General features: G+C 44.5%; 1 protein-coding gene across 3 annotated transcripts in view; it reads right to left on the bottom strand.

Annotated features, from left to right (window-relative positions):
• LOC147097248 (death-associated protein kinase 2-like) overlaps window positions 1–19,857 on the bottom strand; it is a 163,396-nt gene that overhangs the window by 58,113 nt on the left and 85,426 nt on the right. For all 3 annotated transcript variants that reach the window (XM_085972039.1, XM_085972041.1, XM_085972040.1), the window contains exon 4: window positions 928–1,066. In XM_085972039.1, coding sequence (XP_085828165.1) covers window positions 928–1,066 — 139 coding nt within the window. The remainder of the gene's footprint in view (window positions 1–927; window positions 1,067–19,857) is intronic.

Genomic DNA, 19,857 nt, shown 5'->3' with positions numbered 1-19,857 from the left:
TCTAAGTGGGACAGTAAGCTGCGAGGAGAACACAGAGTCTGCAAAGGGATATAGATAGACTAAGTGAGTGGGCAGTAAGGTGGCAGATGGAGTATAATGTAGGGAAATGTGAGGTTATTCACTTTGGTAGGAAGAATAGAAAAACAGAATTTTTTTTTTTTTTTTTTTTTTTTTTAAATGGTGAGAAATGTATGTGTCTTTGTACAGGAACCACAGAAAGCTAGCATGCAGGTACAGCAAGCAATGAGAAAGGCAAACGGCACGTTGGCCTTTATTGCAAGGAGGTTGGAGTACGAGTAAGAAAGTCTTACAACAACTGTACAGGGCCACACCTGGAGTACTGGGCACAGTTTTGGTCTCCTTATCTGAGAAAGGACGTACATGCCTTAGAGGCGGGGCAACGAAGGTTCACCAGATTGATCCCTGGGATAGGAGGGCTGTCCTATGAGGAGAGATTGAGTAGATTGGGCCGATACTCTCTGGAGTTTAGAAGAATGAGAGGTGATCTCATTGAAACATACAAGATTCTATGGGGGATTGACAGGGTAGGTGCTGAGAGGTTGTTTCCCCTGGCTGGAGAGTCTAGAACTAGGGAGCACAGTCTCAGGATAAGGGGTCGGCCATTTAAGACTGAGATGAGGAATTTCTTCACTCGGAGGGTTGTGAATCTTTGGAATTCTCTATCCCAGAGGGCTGTGGATGCCGAGTTGTTGAGTATATTTAAGGCTGAGATCGGTAGATTTTTGGACTCTAGGGGAATCCAGGGATATGGAGATCGGGCGGGAAAGTGGAGTTGAGGTCAAAGATCAGCCATGATCTTACTGAATGGCGGAGCAGGCTCGAGGGGCCGTATGGCCGACTCCTGCTCCTAATTAATATGTTATGTGAATTGTATTCCTGGGAAGATAGATTAAAAAGAAAGCCTACCTTGAGATCAAAGTGCGCAATGTTCTTGGAATGGAGGTAGTTCACACCATCTAGGATTTGTTTAATAAATGCGGTTGCTTCTTCTTCACTCAAAGATTCTTTCTGAGCCAGAAAGTCAAAGAGCTCTCCTCCAAACACCCTGGGAAAAGGATAAATTAGTTTTACTAACATGCAGCAAATAAGAGAGGACGTATTCCCGCTGATTATGGAGGTAAAGTTCAGCACTGAATGGTGTGACTGGAGTAAGTGTTAGATTGTTGTGCGCTTGACGACATCAGTAGGCAATAACTAAAAACGGTCATATTTGCATGCAGTCCAGTAAATCCTCTGTTAGGTGTAGACTTTCTCCTATCATCTCTACTCAAGACAGAGAGACAGTTCCAGAAGTAGACATATTTCTAATGAACTGAAACCTGCACTTTTGTGTGTGAAGTGGGTGGGATATTACCCTTGACAATAGAATATTCCCTACTAGAGAGTACGTAGGGAACCCACCACATTCTCCATCTACTCTGAAAGCTGGATAAATACCATACTGTCAGATCATTGTATTCGGGCTAAAACTAATAGATTGATTTGCAAGTAGGATAATAGAATGGTGCAGCAGGAAACTAATAGCACAAGGACAATAAAGATAGAATCAATCTACAAGTGGCTCTTTCGAATATAGTTCTTGCACAGCAATAATGTGCAAGACCTTTGAACGAAAAATATATTTATAAACTTTCCATTGTGGTGTCATATTGAGAGACACTAAATTCCTCTGTCACCCTCCTGGAGTCCAGATAATCCATTCAGAACACAAAAGATATCTCCATTATTTATTTCAGTCCAAGGACTGGATAATAAAAGAACAGTGAATAAATCAGGTTTGAATACACAATGGGACACAGCCGGTTTCTAGAATCATTTGTGAGCAAACATTCACACCTCATCCAAGCCTCGTCAATCTATTGACGGCTGGGCCAATGTATAATGTGTTTAGCACCTAGAACAAAGCTTCAACATCCTGATCATTTACAGAACAAAAAGCAAAATACTGCGGATGCTGGAGGTCTGAAATAAAAACAGAAAATGCTGGAAATCCTCAGCAGCTTTCATGAGAATTTTTCTTACAATCTACGCTTTTTTGCACCTTGTGAAGTGAAGACGCAACATAAATCAAATATTTTGAAAGAGGAACTCAAAATTTGCTGCAAGTAAAATAATTCACAACTGTTGTTGAACCGGAGATGCCATTGATGGGCAATGCAGTGTGGATCCAGCTGGAAAGAGCATCAGACCATGGGTCCAACGTTATCTGTAGGCTCACTGACCTTTACTTCACAAGTGAAGAATAGTACTCGAGCAAACAACAGAATTCTATTTGGTAACACGTTGCCCAGGAGCAAGAGGTCTGGCTACTTTACAAGACGACAAATGATTCCTCTTTTAGCGCTGGTGCGGAGGGGGTTTACAATCCATTGTTAACTGATACAATAACATTTCATCCAACTCAGTCTTTGGCATGAATAAGGTTTTGGACAAGTGACCTTTCTCAAGAAGATGAGCAATTTTAAACCGGTTGCTTTTCAAACACAACACAGCCTTGTGTATTGTCACCGCTCCCGGTGACGATGCGTATTCAGACCCTTTGGCAGCTGTGTTTAATGCCACCAGCAACTAATGTTTACCCACTTTGGGGGCACATGGCTTGAACCAACACTCCTGGCAAAGAATGAGCTGGTAGCGGACGTCTCACAACCAAGCAATTTCTCTCTCCTCGTCCCTTTCAATTTCTTATTCCCGTTCTTACTTCCTGTTCTTCAGATTATTTACTTGAATGTGAATGTCGCCAAAGACAATGCCTCCATTCTCTAAATTGTTTCACCGGTTTCTTAGGAAAGGCCAAATCTAGACACTCATTAATCTTTGATTTGTGGGAGTAACCTTGACCAACATTTGCTAATTATTCTCCCATGGCAAGTGTTTCAATACTAAAATTAATTTTCATAAAATACTGATATTTACATCACCAACATCTTTCTGCTCCAATAGTGGTCGCGCTCTCTGGTCACACAGTTATTGCACAGATTTATTTTATTTACATTAAGAACTCAAAGAGCGTTATACAGGGTACTGGTGAGGCCACACCTGGAATACTGCGTACAGTTTTGGTTTCCATATTTAAGAAAAGATATACTTGCTCTCGAGGCAGTTCAGAGAAGGTTCACTCGGTTGATTCCGAAGATGAGGGGGTTGACTTATGAGGAAAGGTTGAGTAGGTTGGGCCTCTACTCATTGGAATTCAGAAGAATGAGAGGCGATCTTATCAAAACATATAAGATTGTGAGGGGGCTTGATTGGGTGGACGTGGTGAGGATGTTTCCACTGATGGGTGAGACTAGAACGAGGGAGCATAATCTTAGAATAAGGGGCTGCCCTTTCAAAACTGAGATGAGGAGAAACTTCTTCACTCAGAGGGTAGCAAATCTATGGAATTTGCTACCTCAGAGAACTGTGGAAGCTGCGACATTAAATAAATTTAAAATGGAGATAGACAGTTTCCTAGCTGATAAGGGAATTAGGGGTTACGGGGAGCAGGCAGGGAAGTGGACGTGAGTCGAAGTTCGGATCAGCCACGATCCTACTGAATGGCGGAGCAGGCCCGAGGGGCCGTATGGCCTACTCCTGCTCCTACTTCTTATGTTCTACATTTCCAAATACCCCTCCGCTCCATGACTTGTCAAAGCACCAAGGAGCTGGTCACGTGGCGAAGAAAGCCTCCTGCAAGTCTTCACCATCAACCTTCCAGGCAAGCCGACGAATGCTCCAACAGCTGATCTGACAGCTCGGAGTCGCTCAATTCATAAGAACATAAGAAATAGGAGCAGGAGTAGGCCAATCGGCCCCTCAAGCCTGCTCCGCCATTCAATAAGATCATGGCTGATCTGATCCTAACCGCCAATCTACTATCACAGAACCATCTCCTGAATCGAACAGAATTAGACACACGAAATAGGAGCAGGATCAGGCTACATGGCCCCTGGGCCCGCTCCGCTACCCACAGGGCCATGACCGATCCGAACCTAGACTCATGTCCAAATTCCTGCCCGCTCCTCATAACCCTTTACTTCTAGGAAACTGTCTATTTCTGTTTTAAATTTATGTAATGATGTAGCTTCTACAGCTTTTTGGGGCAGCATATTCCATGGACCTACCACCCTCTGAGTGAAGTAGTTCCTCCTCATCTCAGTTTTGAAAGAGCAGCCCCTTATTCTAAGACTATGCCCCCTAGTTCTAGTTTCACCCATCATCGGGAACATCCTCCCTGCATCCACCTGATCCAACCCCTTCACAATCTTATATGTTTCAATAAGATCGCCTCTCATTCTTCTGAACTCCAATGAGTAGAGTCCCAATCTACTCAACCTCTCCTCATATGTCCATCCCCTCATCCCCGGGATTAACCGAGTGAACCTTCTTTGTACTGACTCGAGAGCAAGTATGTCCTTTCTTAAGTATGGACACCAAAACTGTACGCAGTATTCCAGGTGCGGTCTCACCAATACCTTGTACAACTGAAGCAATACCTCCCTATTTTTATATTCTATCCCCCTAGCAATGAAAGCCAACATGCCATTGGCCTTCTTAATCACTTGCTGCACCTGCATACTAACCTTTTGAGTTTCGTGCACCAGGACCCCCAGATCCCTTTGTACTTCAGTACTTTCCAGTTTCTTGCCATTAAGATAATAACTTGCTCTACGATTTTTCCTGCCAAAGTGCATAACCTCACACTTTCCAGTATTGTATTCCATCTGCCAAATCTCTGCCCATTTACTTAGCCTGTCTATGTCCCCTTGCAGGTTTTTTATGTCCTCCTCACTCACTACTTTCCCTCCCATCTTAGTATCATCTGCAAACTTTGATATGTTACACTCGGTCCCCTCCTCCAAATATCAGACAAGTGCCGGTGTCGGCAGTGCCAACCCTCTCGCTGCTGCAGTTTTCCGGCGCTCCTGCCCTGACTGGAAACGGGAGTCCCCCAGATGTAGCGATGTGTCCTAATGTCGAAACGCCGTCACCGTTCAGGATCCTGGCCAAGGCTCTGGCCACCCTGCCGCCCCAGCAGGGGTGCTGGCCAGATCTACCAGGAGACCACCAGAAACCTCGGTAGCCAAGTGGCTAAACATGCTTCCTCTTATTCAGAGAAGACTGAACCTTAAGTACCTCTTCCATCATTAGTAACTCCACCCCTTCAACATAGGTAGTAAGAGCAGGAGTCGGCCATACAGCCCCTCGAGCCTGCTCCGCCATTCAATAAGATCATGGCTGATCTTCCACCTCAACTCCACTTTCCCGCCCGATCCCCATATCCCTCGATTCCGCAACTCCCTTGAGTATGGGAGTGCTATGTAGTGGGAAGGAAAGGGACAATCCAATACTTGGGACTCTAAGCCTTCAGCTGCCAAGGCCCTAAGCTCTGGAATTCCATTCCTAAACCTCTTCACCTCTCTACCAAAGTTTCCCCTCATTTTTATTGGGTGCGCGGCCCCTTTAACAGGCTGCGCAGGCCCTGTTTTTCCATTGTGAAGCCTGCAAACGCCCTGCGCAGGAACTCCCGAGCACTGCGCGACCGCACGGCTTAACGGGAACATTGCTCTCTACCTCTCTCTCCTCCATTAAGATGCTCCTTAAAATCTCTCTGACCAGGCTTTTGGTCACCTGCCCCAATATCTCATTATGCGGTTCGGTGTCAAATTTTGTTCGATATTGCGCCCGTGAAGTGCCTCGGGATGTTTCAGTATGCTAACGGCGCTGTGTAAATGCAACTTGTTGTTGTAGTCGGACTGAGCTTCCTGGGCTGCGAGGGCCGGTTGCCATTGGCCGGTTGGAGGATGTACGTGGCCCCTCGCCACACCACAAGTTGGACACCACTGATCCGAGAGGTGGAGCACAACAACAATCTACTTTCATGTTGAAAGACACTTCCAGCACAAAGCAAATGGAATTCCACAGATAACTGAAACAGTATGCAACATAAACAGGAACTGACACCACAAAGACACAAACAATTACTGGCACTCACAGGCTAATAAAAAGATTCAGATAACAGTTGTAAACCAATCGAGTTTCACATTGGCATTTACAATATCATCCAAATTGCTCTGTGGGGTTGTGATTTGGTAATTGCTGGGTGTCTGTACGTCATCACTGTAGGATGTGTTTTATACGCACCCAACACAACAGAAAATCCAGGTAACCCACAGCAACCGGAAATGTAAATACTAACAAAATGTCTCGAATAGGGGATTTCAACAACTCCCATCGTCCTGCAAACAGTGATCAAGGGATGCAACGCTATTTACAGAGTGAGAAATAGAAATGTGGGCTATTTTTAATTCGCCGTTCTCCTCGAGCGCAGAGTATATAAAAAGGCCCATAAGCAGAAATACGAAAGATTCTTTAAGATAAGAAAAATAGTGCAAAAGGAACCCAATGCTGGATAATAACAAACAGGCTCTTGTGACGCTCGATTACAATCTTGTGAAGCTGGTTTCAGTTACTGAGGTAACTATTCACGGGCAGATAGATAAATGGACACCCAATAATAGTTAACACATGTCATGGAGCCGAGGGGGAGAAAGGGGGAGGTGGGGGGGCGGGGAAGAGATTTTGTATTTAAACAACTATCTACCTCCTGGTCTAATCATACGATACAGCCTCCTCGAATGGTCTTAGGCCACAGTTTCTGCCTTTTCCTACACTACATAGCTCATCTTTGTACAGATTTGATACCATCGCACGTGACCCTACACAGCACAGTGCGTTCAACCTCAATGCCAAAACTCGATGGAAATTCTATGTGTGAACAGGTTTTTGAGAACGTGCGTTACCGGCTGGAACACAATCTCTCTCTTCTGATGACTTTAAAAACCACAGGGCTTTGTTTTTTTGTGGGTTTTGATGTTGTTGAAACCCCTCAGCTGTCTTGTGCTGACTGTGGCTCTGCAGCAGGTCACTTTGTCCAGTCCCTTTTAGAAATAACTGGAGCAGAATCATTAAGACTCGCTTTCACCAGGCCAGGATTTCTTGCGCTCATAAATTTCCATAGGAGAGAGCAATAATGATCCAATCTGCTTCCACTTAGACAAAACATTGCCCCTGCATCTAAAAGAGAAAACTGCACAAAACACACTCTGCGTAATGTTAGGAACCAATCACTATTGTTTATGATTGGAGGGCATTTGGCGGACTGTGAATGGTTCTCATTGTAACTGTTCCAAATCCCACAATGTGTTCTCTGTCCCAAACCCCGATACAGTGCAGCAATCTATCATCACTGTCACTTCTTGCTAAGCGATGTTGATACAGCACGAGTTTTTTCTGCAATATATCATCTAAACACAAGCAATAAAATACCACCGGATTTTACCCATTAACATGAAAAATTCCCACACTTCATCTGGGTGAAGACCGTGCAGCTTGTATTTTAGTTAGTGCTGCACAGCACCACATCCTACCCAAGCAGATAAGGGCCATCATTGACTCTCAGTCCTGCCTTAGTCAGAGTTAAGCTACGCACCAGCCATGCTTTGATAAACAGGAATGATCAGACTGCTTTCGGTTGCCGATCTCCACACAGCAAGTCCCAAAACAACACTCACCAGAGTACAAGCCCAAGATCAGCTGCAAACTACACAAGGCACAGGACTGTATGGCTCTGTATCACACTGCCCTTACCAAGCCATTGAGGATACCGACTGCCTTATGCTTTTTTCATAGACATAAACATAAATACTCCACCCACAAAATAGGCAGATAACTTTTCTATAAAGATATAAAGCATTGCTATTTCTCAATAATCTACTGCTCGTGAAATCTGGTAACTGCGCAGTGAGGTCAGACTGACACGAGCAGTGACTCTCAGCTGTACTCCTAGGAGGTACAGGGCAGTGATCGAGCTACATCATTGTAGCCCTGATACTTCGACCCTTCTTCCCCACAAACACAGCTCCCTGCTGGGGCCACCAGACCATGGAATCTTCCCCACAAACACAGCTCCCTGCTGGGGACACCAGATCATGGGATCTTCCCCACAAAAACACAGCTCCCTGCTGGGGCACCGGATCATGGAATCCCCACAAACACAGCTCCCTGCTGGGGCACTGGTTCATGGAATCCCCACAAACACAGCTCCCTGCTGGGGCACCGGATCATGGAATCCCCACAAACACAGCTCCCTGCTGGGGCACCAGATCATGGAATCTTCCCCACATGTCCTCTTTCTATGAGGCGATCAACTCAGAAAGCAGAGTCTCAGCTGTTCATCAACCACCACTGAAGGAGAAATACTTTTCATAGATTGCAGGAGAAGTTGGACACAAGTGCTTTAAATGATAAATAACACTGCTGTGGCACCTCACCTTGTTGCACCCCTCTCGTCTCTCCTTTAAAATCCTCGTTCTCTACCGACCGCACTGCCAAGCGCCAGCCAGAGTTTCTCAGATAGCCTCTCTTTTCTTCCCTCAGCCTCCGCACTCCTCATCCTTCAGTGATTTCAATCTGTCCTTGCAAACTGCTGCGCCATCTCCCACCAACCCTTCCGCTCCAAGGTCCTTGAAAACATGGTCATCTCCCAAATTAGCACCCATCTTTTCCACAACTTTGTGTTTGAATTTATCTCCACCCATTCCAGGTCACTGAAATGGCCCTGATCACAGTCACAAATGACACTGGCTGTGGTGTGGTGTACTATCCCTCCTCATCCTTCTCAACCTCACTGCAGCCTTTGACATGGTCGAGCAAATCATCACCCTCTAATGCCTCTCCATCATTGTCTAGTTCAATGGGACTGCCCTCACTTGGTTCCACTCTTACTTATCCAACCGTATCTCCAGCAATGGCTTCTCTTCCTGCCCTTCACCTAAATCAAGACACCTCAAGGATCTATCCTTGGCTCCCTCGTATTTCTCATCTACGTGCTACCCCTTGACAACATCATCCGCCGACATGGGGTCAGCTTCTACGTGTTCGCTGGTGGCACACAGCTCAACCTCTCCCCTCGTCTCAGCTTCTGTGTTGTCAGGCGGCTTGGCCAACAGCCAGTCCTGGATGAGCCATCCTTTCCTCCAGTTAAACACTGGAAGACCCAAGGCATTGTCTTCGATCCCCACCACAATCTGCGTACCCTTGTCACTGATTCCATCTCCTCTCCCTGGCCAGTGTCTCAGGTTAAACCAGACGGCGTGCAACCTTGACATCGCATTTCACTCAGTGGTGGAGAGGATGAGAGGTTGGAAGTTCAGCTCAAAGACCAGCTACTTCCACGCTGCAATATTGCCCACCTCCCCTCTGCCACTCCAGCCTCAGCCCATCTGCTACTGAACCCTTCCTCATCTCTGGACTTGACTATTCCAATGCTCCCCTGGCAAGCCTCCCATGCTCCAATCTCCATGAACTTCAGCTCATCTAAAATTCTGCTTCCCATATGCTATACCGCACCAAGGCCTGCTAGCCCCATTGTCATCGACATACATCGTCACCCTGACTGCCAACAACTTAAAATTCTCATTCTCATGTTTAAATGCCTCCACGGCCTCGCATCTCCCTATCCCCATCTCCAGCCCTACAAACACCCTCCCCCCCCCCCCCCCCCATCACCCAAGAATTATTCATCCCCTCCTTCAAGACTCTCCATAAAACCCAGCCCTTTGATTAAGCAGTTTGTCACCTCTCCCAATATTGCCTTCTTTGGCTCCCCTCACATTTGTCTGATTAAGCTCTGTGAAACTTGGGATGTTAAGAATATAAGAGTTAGGAGCAGGAGTCGGCCATACGGCCCCTTGAGCCTGCTCTACCATTCTTCTTCTTCTTCTTAGGCAGTCCCTCGGAACCGAGGATGACTTGCTTCCACATTAAAAATGAGTTCTCAGGTGACTGATGAATCCAATGCGGGACCTACAGTCTCTGTCACAGGTGGGGCAGACGATGGTTGAAGGGGCGGGTGGGTGGGGTGCTTGGGTTGACGTGCGCTGCTTGCGCTTGGCTTCCGCTTGCTCCCGGCGAAGAGACTCGAGGTGTTCGCCGCCTTCCCAGATGCTTCTCCTCCACTTTGTGCGGTTCCATTCAATAAGATCATGGCTGATCTTCGACCTCAACTCCACTTTCCCGCCTGATCCCCATATCCCTCGATTCCCCTAGAGTCCAAAAATCTATCGATCACAGCCCTTTGTGGCAGAGAATTCCAAAGATTCACAACCCTCAGTGAAGAAATTCATTCTCATCTCAGTCTTAAAATGCCAGCCCCTTATCCTGAGACTATGCCCCCTAGTTCTAGACTCTCCAGCCAGGGGGAAACAGCCTCTCGGCATCTACCCTGCCAATCCCCCTCAGAATCTTATATGTTTCAATGAGATCACCTCTCATTCTTCTAAACTCCAGAGAGTATCGGCTCAATCTACTCAACTAAAGGTGCTATAAAATGCAAGTTGCTGTATAAGTAGAATTTGAATGGGTGATATCTCAGTGCTACCAAAATATCCTTGTCTGGGAGTCCAAATCACACTAAATCTGCTCGAGGTTCACACTTACCTTTGTTGACTGTGTCTGAACCCTTCATGAGTTTTTCTTATAACCACTCCTTCCCGTTATCTTTTAAGTAATATTTATACTATTAGATGTTCATTATCTTCCCGAGTCAGTCCTATCACAAACCAAGTCATTTCACCCGAGGACTGATGTTGTTCACGATGGCAACAAATGGGAGATAAATAACAGTGTGCTTACATTATTCACAGTGAAAGTGCAAATTGCAGCAGTATGGGTTCCTTAATGATTACAGGCTGTGTCATTCACCAACAATTGGTCCACAGGTTACTTGGGGCTGTTTACACACCTGCAACTATCCGCCCTTCCCTTTCCTGGATTATTTTATTGTAGTCAAGGCTGGGCCAGGGCACAGTTCAGCAAATGTGAGACACTCCTCACAGATCTGTGTGCCTGGTGCCCATTGCATACGTGACATGCCATTCCAGTAAATGCTATGGTGCAATTAGTTACCAAGGGGGTCTAGGAGGTTGGCCCAGCCCATAGAGGTTATCTTACTTGGAGCGAGATAGTCGGCTCCAACCTTTTCCTATATAACAAGACTGACTACAATTCAAAAGTAATTCATGGGTTATGAAGCACTCCGAGACATCCCAAGGATGCGAAAGACATTACGGAATGTAAGTGGTAGAAACAGCAGGACTCAAACTTGCACTCTTCTCACACCTCAGGTAAGGAACATAGAACCACACAGCACAGAAGGAGGCCATTCAGCCCACGGTCTCTGTGCCGGCTCTTTGAACGAGCTCTCCAATTAGTCCCACTCCCCAGCTCTTTTCCCATAGCCCTGCAAATTTTCCTTTTCATGTACGTATATAATTTATCTTTGAAAGTTACTATTGAATCGGCTTCCACTGCCCTTCCAGGCTGAATGTTGCTTCACTCAATAGTACATCAGTGCTGTTTTGCCCTGGACTGCTTTACTGGGCAATGGTTATATTAAAATTTACTCAACAAAGACTGAAATTTAAGCTAAGACATAACAGGTGGGCTAAGACATAACATATGGAAGCCTTACTCAATGGGGCAGTAATTCCTCCCCAAACGCGTGAGTACGGAAGGGGTACTCACGCGTCTGGCCGGAGGAAATGCCGGTTTTCAGCATGCACAGCGCATGCGCTGAAAACCGGCATTTCCTTTCCTCTAACCCAAGAGGTGAAGAGGCTAGCGCGTGCGCTGTAGGGGGCAGCGCGTGCGTCTTGGATTTCCTCTGTTTTGGGGGATTTTCGCATGTCTAAAGGCCTCCGGTCTTTACGCTTGTAAAAAGCACACGTAAGTATTTATTTTTACAGGTAAGTGGTGTTTTAGTGCAATTTAGAATTTTTTTTTCCCCCCACAGGTTTATTATTTTAAAGAATCTACAATAAGGTAAGTTTAGTTTTAGACCCTTTTTATTAAAAATTTATTTTTTTCAAAAAAAAATTGTTTAAATTATTTTTTTTAACTTATTTATACTTAATTTAATGATTGGGATGTTTTTAAAAATTTTATTTAAAGTTTAAGTAGTGTTTTGGGGTGCAGTACTTCTCATGAGTTTGACAGTTCTTACTCTCAAACTTATGAATGAAGTTTCCCCTCCCCTGATTGGCTGAACAGTGCTCACCTGATCCCAGCCGGCACATCGCACTAACTACGCCGCTGGGTCAGGTTAGCACAGCGCGCCGACATCTGAACCGGGCCACTGACAGGAAATCCACTGCGGGCCAGGTTTCAGATGTCGGCGCGCCGGGTAAGTGCACATCGGGGGCTTGCACGCGCGGCAAGCCCCCGACACCAAGTTCTGGGCCATTATGTCTATTATTCAGCTTATCTTTACAATCGGGAATATACAGGACAAGAAAAAGGGAGATCGGACATTGTCCAATTCAATCCAGCAACCTTACCAGCCCCGGGCTCATGTTGCCCATTAACATTCCTCTGGTTTTGCTTGTTTAGGTTTGTCTCCACATCAGTTTTTCCTTCCTTTTTCTACTTCAGTTAGTCAAAACAGTAACCATTTAATTTCCTTCTCTTTATTTGCTTCTCTTCAACATAAATCAGAGAATCTTACAGCACGAAGGAAGCTATTCAAACAGTAACCAATGAATCCCAATCCCCTGCTCTTTCCCCATAGCCCTACAATTGTCTTAATCATTAACTTACTGGCCTGTTATAGTTTGCACTTTTTGCCCCAAAGCTTCTGTCCAATGCTCATGGCAGTTTCCATAAGGAGATCAAGTCTTCCATCGAACAAATCCTACGTTCCTATACAAGCAGTGTATGGACTAGCTCATTATATTGCTCACAGGAGTGTATGTGGGATACACACTAAGTTCCCTCATCCCTTCCAAAGGCAGCCAACAATAGGCTGCAAGACCAACATATACAGGCTAAATCCATTTGGTCAGGTTTTTTTTTTACAAGGTTAAGTAAACAGAAGCCAAAAGACAAAGCAAGACACTTAACAGTATAATATTTAACAAAACACAATGGCTGGGAATTTGCGGTCAGCAGCATAGCAAAGACGTTCGCACAAACATCTCGCGAGCTCTGTGTCGAGAAATTCGGGTTTTCCAACGCGTGATTCAAATCGACAGTTTAGTGGGAACCCCCTAGTGCGAGCTGCTGTGACGCCAACAAGCTGTCTAAGCAGCCAATCAAAACACAGAACTTTCACAGACAGCGAACCAGGAAGTGGGTAAGCGCCTTTGATTCTAACTTTTTTTAAATGTTGGCGAGCAAAACAAAGATTGGGGCTCTCACACTGGGGAAAAGGCAAACCTGAAATAAAGATGAACAAATTTTAAAAACTTTTTATTTTAAAGTTCCTTAAGAATTTTAATTTTTATTAAAATGGATAAACTTGACACTGCACCAAATTAAAATGAGTTTTTAAGGCCCATAACCTTTGTTTTGCAGACAATACGCTGTTAAAACCCGGTTACACCGGATCCCTTTGGGTCTAACTTTTAGTGGGGAATTTAACAGCGTAATTACTGCGGAGGAGCCGAAGCTTTCATTAAATTCTAACTAAATTTGGTCTAATAGATTTATTCTAAATAAATCTGGTCGGAGCGATCATAATATGATAGAATTCTTCATTAAGATGGAGAGTGAAGTAGTTGACTCAGAGACTATGGTCCTGAATTTAAATAAAGGAAACTACGATAGTATGAGGCGCGAGTTGGCTAGGATGGATTGGGGAATGTTACTTAAAGGGTTGACGGTGGATATGCAATGGCAAACATTCAAAGATCGCATGGATGAACTACAGAATTTGTTCATCCCAGTTTGGCATAAAAATAAAACAAAAAAGGTGACTCAACTTAAGTAGAGTGCCCCAGTTAGTTCTCCTTTGGGGCGGGGGGGGGGTGGTGGGGTAGGGAATGGCACAGGATTCCTGCTGATAAGTGTGCATTTCTAAATCATAGAGTCATACAGCACAGAAAGAGGCCCGCGGCCCATCATGTCCGCGCCGGCCATCAAGCCCTTTCTATTCTAATCCCATGTAAATGTTACGTGGGAACAAGTTTCGATTGCTGCGTGACGTCCCCCATGGTTAACTAGCCGACTCAAGGCTTACACGCAAAGAATTGCCGTTTGGGAAAAGTGCCATAGGGAGTTGGTGCTGGTGGAAAGAAAGTCTTGCATTTATATAGCGCCTGCCACGACCACCGGACGTCTCAAAGCTCTTTACGGCCAATGAAGTACTTTTCAAGTGTAGTCACTGTTGTAATGTAGGAAACACGGCAGCTATTTTGCGCACAGCAAGGTCCCACAAACAGCAATGTGATAATGACCAGATAATCTGTTTTTGTTATGTTGGTTGAGGGATAAATATTGGCCAGGACTTCTTCGAAATAGTGGCCGTGGGATCTTTTACGTCCACCTGAGAGCGCAGACGGGGCCTCGGTTTAACGTCACATCCGAAAGATGGCACCTCCAACAGTGCGGCACTCCCTCAGCACTGCACTGGAGTGTCAGCCTAGATTTTTGTGCTCAAGTCTCTGGAGTGGGACTTGAACCCACGACCTTCTGACTCAGAGGCAAGAGTGTCGCCCACTGAGCCAGCAGAGGAGAGGCGGAAAGAAAACTGGTACACGAAAGAAAGAATATCAGGCTGCAACTCAGCTAATGAGCCCGTCAAATACAACGCAACATGCAGTCCCCGTGGTGGAAATATATCTGGAGGAACAATCGTTAAATTGTCCAGTAGAGAAGGCAGTGCCAAATAATTAGACTGCATAAATGTGCAACCAACCTCATTGACTCCCTATTGAACCCTATTGACTTTTTAATGTGCTGGAATAAAGGGTACTCACACGTTCAAGTATCTGTCGCCTATTTACATGAGTGAAATTACCCACGATCTCAGCCTATGATAAATCCTGCAACTACAATAAAATGGCAACCACTTACATAATTGCACACTAGGGGGCTATAGAATGATGCAGCACAGAAGGCGGCCATTCGGCCCATCGTGCCTGTGTCGGCTCTTTGAAAGAGCTCTCCAATTAATCTCACTCCCCTTGCTCTTTCCCCGGAGCCCTGCAGATTTTTCCCCACAGAGCAAATGGTGGGAGCGCAACAAGTGAAATTAGAATCAGATTGTTAGTGGGAACATCTGGCACCACAACCCACTCGGGAATAATGATCCTTCTAAGAAATGTTAAACAGCCACTTGGCCAGTGTGTGACTGCGGGTTTGGTAATTGGAGTGCACGTTATGGTACACACTCATATCAGCCGTGGCCCAGTGGTTGCACTCTCACCTCAGAGCCAGAAGGTTGTGGGTTCAAGTCCCGATCCAGAGACTTGACCACATAGCCTTGGCTGACACTCCAGCGCCGCACTGTCGGAAGTGCCATTTCAACATTAACCCGAGGTCCCATCTGCAGACTCAGTTTAACGTCTCACCTGAAAGGTGTAAGTAGAAGATCCCGTGGCATTATTCGAAGGGCAGGAGAGTTCTCTTGGTGTCCTGGCCAAGATTTTCCCCTCAATCAACAGTGCCAAATCCGTTTATCTCAGAGCGGTTTGTGAATCGTTGCAGCGTACACATTGGCAGCTGTGTACACATTGCAGCTGTGTACACGTTGGCAGCTGCGTACACGTTGGCAGCTGCGTACACATTGGCAGCTGCGTACACATTGCAGCAATGACTATGCTTCAAAAATACTAAATTGGCTGTGAAACGCCGTGGGATATCCCGAGGCCGTGACAGGCACTGTATAAACGCAAGTTCTTTCTTTCTGATCAAAAATGGGGAAGAATCTGATTTATTCACGTTTGTTTTTCCTTAACCCACAATATATTTTCATGAACAATGTCTTTTTTTAAAACTGTAAACCATTCTAAATCAGAAATTGAACAAGGCCATTCAACTCCTGTTCCAAGACTGAATGAAGATCTAATTGCTTTATTGGCACATTGTACAAGGAACTTAAATTGTCATCACTTAGCCTGTTTATTTGGCATCATTAGATATGGGTGAGTTGACCTTGAATATATGGTGAAAACTCAGCAAATTAAATAGACTGAACGTTGGCTGGAGAACAGAAAGCAACAGGTGGCGATAAATAGAGCAGGCTGTCTTCTCTTTTCATTATGAGTGGTTACCCCTCTCTTTTCATTGGACCCAAAAAAAGAAACAATTTCACAAATAAGGTGACAACAACCCAATTACCCTTTTAAATAACCCTCCACCAATCAAATTAAAATTTGGTTGTCCCGATTAACAATGCACTCCAGTCCCCGCGGCGCCCACCGGTCACGAAAGAGCTCGAGCGTGCCGGCGGACACCGCGTGCTCCATCTCCAGGGCCACCCGGGCGCGAACATGGCCACGGAAGAGGGGGAGGCAATCCGGTGCAGGCTGTCTTCTGGTGTGGTACTGGAGATTGGTTGGGACCTATTGTGTCTCGCTTGTTGTTTACACTATTAGATGATAGATGTTCAGTACTTGTATAGTGTGGTGATTATTCTTTATGTTTAGTAAGAAGTATTGTGATTGGTTGTTTGTTTCCTGCCTTGGGATATATGCTGTAATCTCATTGGTAGTTGATGTCATGTGATTTGTGGTGGCCATCTTAAATTCAGTTCTTTCCAGCCTTTAGTTGGGACTGGGTGTTGAAGATGTGCTACAGGATTTTTAAGTTAATAAAGCCTAGATTAGAAAGGCAAATCTATTCTTTATTTCAATTTATTAACTTTATGTCAGAATGGAGCGATATCTTCAACCAGAACGATTCAATGCTGACCCTAATTCTGCAGGAGTGGATGATAAATGGAAACACTGGTATTGTACATTTAAAAACTTTTTGGGCGTGTTGGATCAAGAGTCTCTAAATAAGCTGAATATGCTGATCAACTACATTGCTCCGGATGTGTATAAATATATTTTGGACTGTAAAACTTACGAAGTGGCTATTTCTACATTGGAAAAGATTTTTGTTAAACCAAAGAATGAGGTATTTGCACGTCACCTTCTATCTGCCCGTAGGCAGCAGGTGGGAGAATCTTTGCATACTTATTTACAAGCACTTCGGTGCCTTAGTGTTAACTGTAATTATAAGGCCGTGACGGCTGAAGAATATAAGGAAGAATCGGTACGGGATGCTTTTATTAATGGATTACTGTCTAGATCAATTCGTCAGCGGTTGTTAGAAAATAAGACTTTGGATCTTAAGAGTGCTTTTGAGCAAGCTTCTACATTGGATGTGGCTCAGAGAAGTTTGGATTCTTATGCTCTTTTTAATCGGCCTGTGACTGTGGTTTCGGCAGTTCTGGATGAAAAGGAATTATGTGGACTTAATAGGAGTGGTTTACTAGATTCTGAAACAGTTTCTACTTCAGCGGCTGTTGCCTCTAGGATTCAGAAGTGTTATTTTTGTGGGAACGTCCGGCACCCTCGTCTGAAGTGTCCTGCTCGGGAGGCTGTGTGTAGTAAATGCGGCAAGAGAGGTCATTACGCACGTGTGTGTAAATCATCAGGTTCAATTACCTCCTCTGTGACTATTCAGCCTTTAGATAGGGTGTTTATTGCATCAATTTCTGCTGCATTTGCTCATGGCCTAAACAAAGCTATAGTTACGGCCCAAGTTAATGGGTTGGAAGTGAAGGCCCTTATAGATACGGGCAGTACCAAGAGTTTTATAAGTCTTCAGTTTGCAAAGGAGAAGCATTTGAAAATTTCGCCTGTTTCCTATCAGGTGTGTATGGCTCAGACAACTCTCACTTCACAAGTAGCTGGTTGTTGCCTTGTGAAATTGATTCTTCTAGGTAATATGTATACTGATATACGCCTATCTGTTTTGCCTAATCTCTGTGCGGATATTTTGATTGGTCATGATGTGCTTCAGTTACACGAGTCTTAGTCTTTCATTTGGAGGGACTAAGCCACCTTTATCTATTTGTGGATTAACCTCTTTATCCATTTCTCCATTATCACTTTTTTTTCCAATTTGATGCCGGATTGTAAGCCAATTGCTACCAAGTCAAGAAGGTATAGCAGTCAGGATAGAGAATTTATTAATTCTGAAGTTCAACGTCTCTTATTGGAAGGAATCATTGAACCTAGTTGTTCGCCTTGGCGGGCACAGGTAGTTGTCACGACCAACGAGAGACATAAGAAACGAATGGTGATAGACTATTCCCAAACTATTAATAGGTATACTCAATTAGCTGCGTACCCTTTGCCTAAGATTGATGAGCTTATCAATAAAGTATCTCAGTATAAGGTTTTTAGCACTATTGACCTAAAGAGTGCTCATCATCAGATTCCTATTGTTAAGAAGGATCAACCATATACAGCCTTTGAGGCTGGTGGAAAGCTGTATCAGTTTTGCCGAATACCATTTGGTGTTACTAATGGTGTTGCTTGTTTTCAACAGGCAATGGATGCTTTTATAAGTGATAACTCTCTCTCTGACACCTTTTCATACTTAGATGACATCACGGTGTGTGGCAAATCAAGGGTGGAGCATGATTCTAATTTAGAAAGATTCCTTCAAGCTGCGGAAAAAGTTGGTTTAACTTTCAATAAAGAGAAGTGTACCTTTTCGACCACTGAGGTAAATCTACTGGGGTACATTATCTCGGGAAACAAGATTAAACCAGACCCAGAACGTCTGCGACCATTAATTGATTTACCTTGTCCTACTAATTCTAAGGCTTTGCAACGAGCTGTTGGACTGTTTTCTTACTATTCTAATTGGATTGCAAATTTTTCACAGAAGATCCGGCCTCTTATTCGGGTTACGACATATCCTCTATCATGGGAGGCCAGGACGTGTTTTGATAATTTTAAAAAGGATATCCTTGGAGCAGTTGTGCATTCTATTGATGAGCAGGTTCCTTTTGTGATTGAGACGGACGCTTCTGATTTTGCAATTGGGGCTACTCTGAACCAAAATGGAAGACCTGTGGCCTTTTTCTCACGTACCTTGAACAATAGTGAAAAAAGGCATTCTTCAATAGAGAAAGAGGCATATGCAATAGTAGAAGCACTGCGTAAATGGAGACATTATTTATCGGGGCGACATTTTACGTTGGTAACTGATCAAAAGTCTGTGTCCTTTATGTTTGATGTCAAACATTTTGGAAAGATTAAGAATGATAAAATAATGAGGTGGAGGATTGAGTTGGCATGTTACCATTTTGATATAGTTTATCGTCCGGGGAAGGATAATGTTGCTGCTGATGCGCTGTCGAGGGCTTATTGTTCTGTGATTCACGGAGATACGCTTATTAATCTTCACAATGCCTTATGCCATCCTGGGGTTACGAGGATGATACACTTCGTACGCAGTAAGAATTTGCCCTTTTCAGTTGAAGACGTCAAGCGGATGACTTCTTCATGTTCTATCTGTGCTCGGTGTAAACCGAATTTCTTTAAGCCTCAACGAGCTCATCTTATAAAGGCTACTTCTCCTTTTGAACATTTTAGCATCGATTTTAAGGGGCCTCTTCCTTCAACTACTCAAAACCGATATATATTTACTGTTGTGGATGAGTTTTCAAGGTTCCCTTTTGCTTTTCCTTGCGCAGATGTATCAGCTGCTACAGTTATCAAATGTCTGACTCAACTTTTTGTCATCTTTGGGATGCCTGCGTATATCCATTCGGATCAGGGAAGTTCTTTTATGTCTTCCCAGTTGAAGGAATACCTTCAGAGTCGGGGAATTTCTACTAGTAGAACTACCCCGTATAATCCCCAGGGTAATGGACAGTGCGAACGATACAATGGGGTGATCTGGAAGGCAGTTATGTTGGCTTTGACATCCCGGAACCTTAAGAATACACAGTGGGAAATGGTACTGCCTGATGCCCTGCATTCCATTAGATCATTGCTTTCAACGGCT

This window comes from Somniosus microcephalus, chromosome 32, assembly GCF_052327205.1.
Source record: "Somniosus microcephalus isolate GS21.2 chromosome 32, FLI_Smic_1.0, whole genome shotgun sequence".
In the NCBI taxonomy this organism is placed as follows: Eukaryota; Metazoa; Chordata; class Chondrichthyes; order Squaliformes; family Somniosidae; genus Somniosus; species Somniosus microcephalus.
Note: the sequence above shows the minus strand (reverse complement) of the source record. Positions and strands in the feature narration are given on the sequence as shown.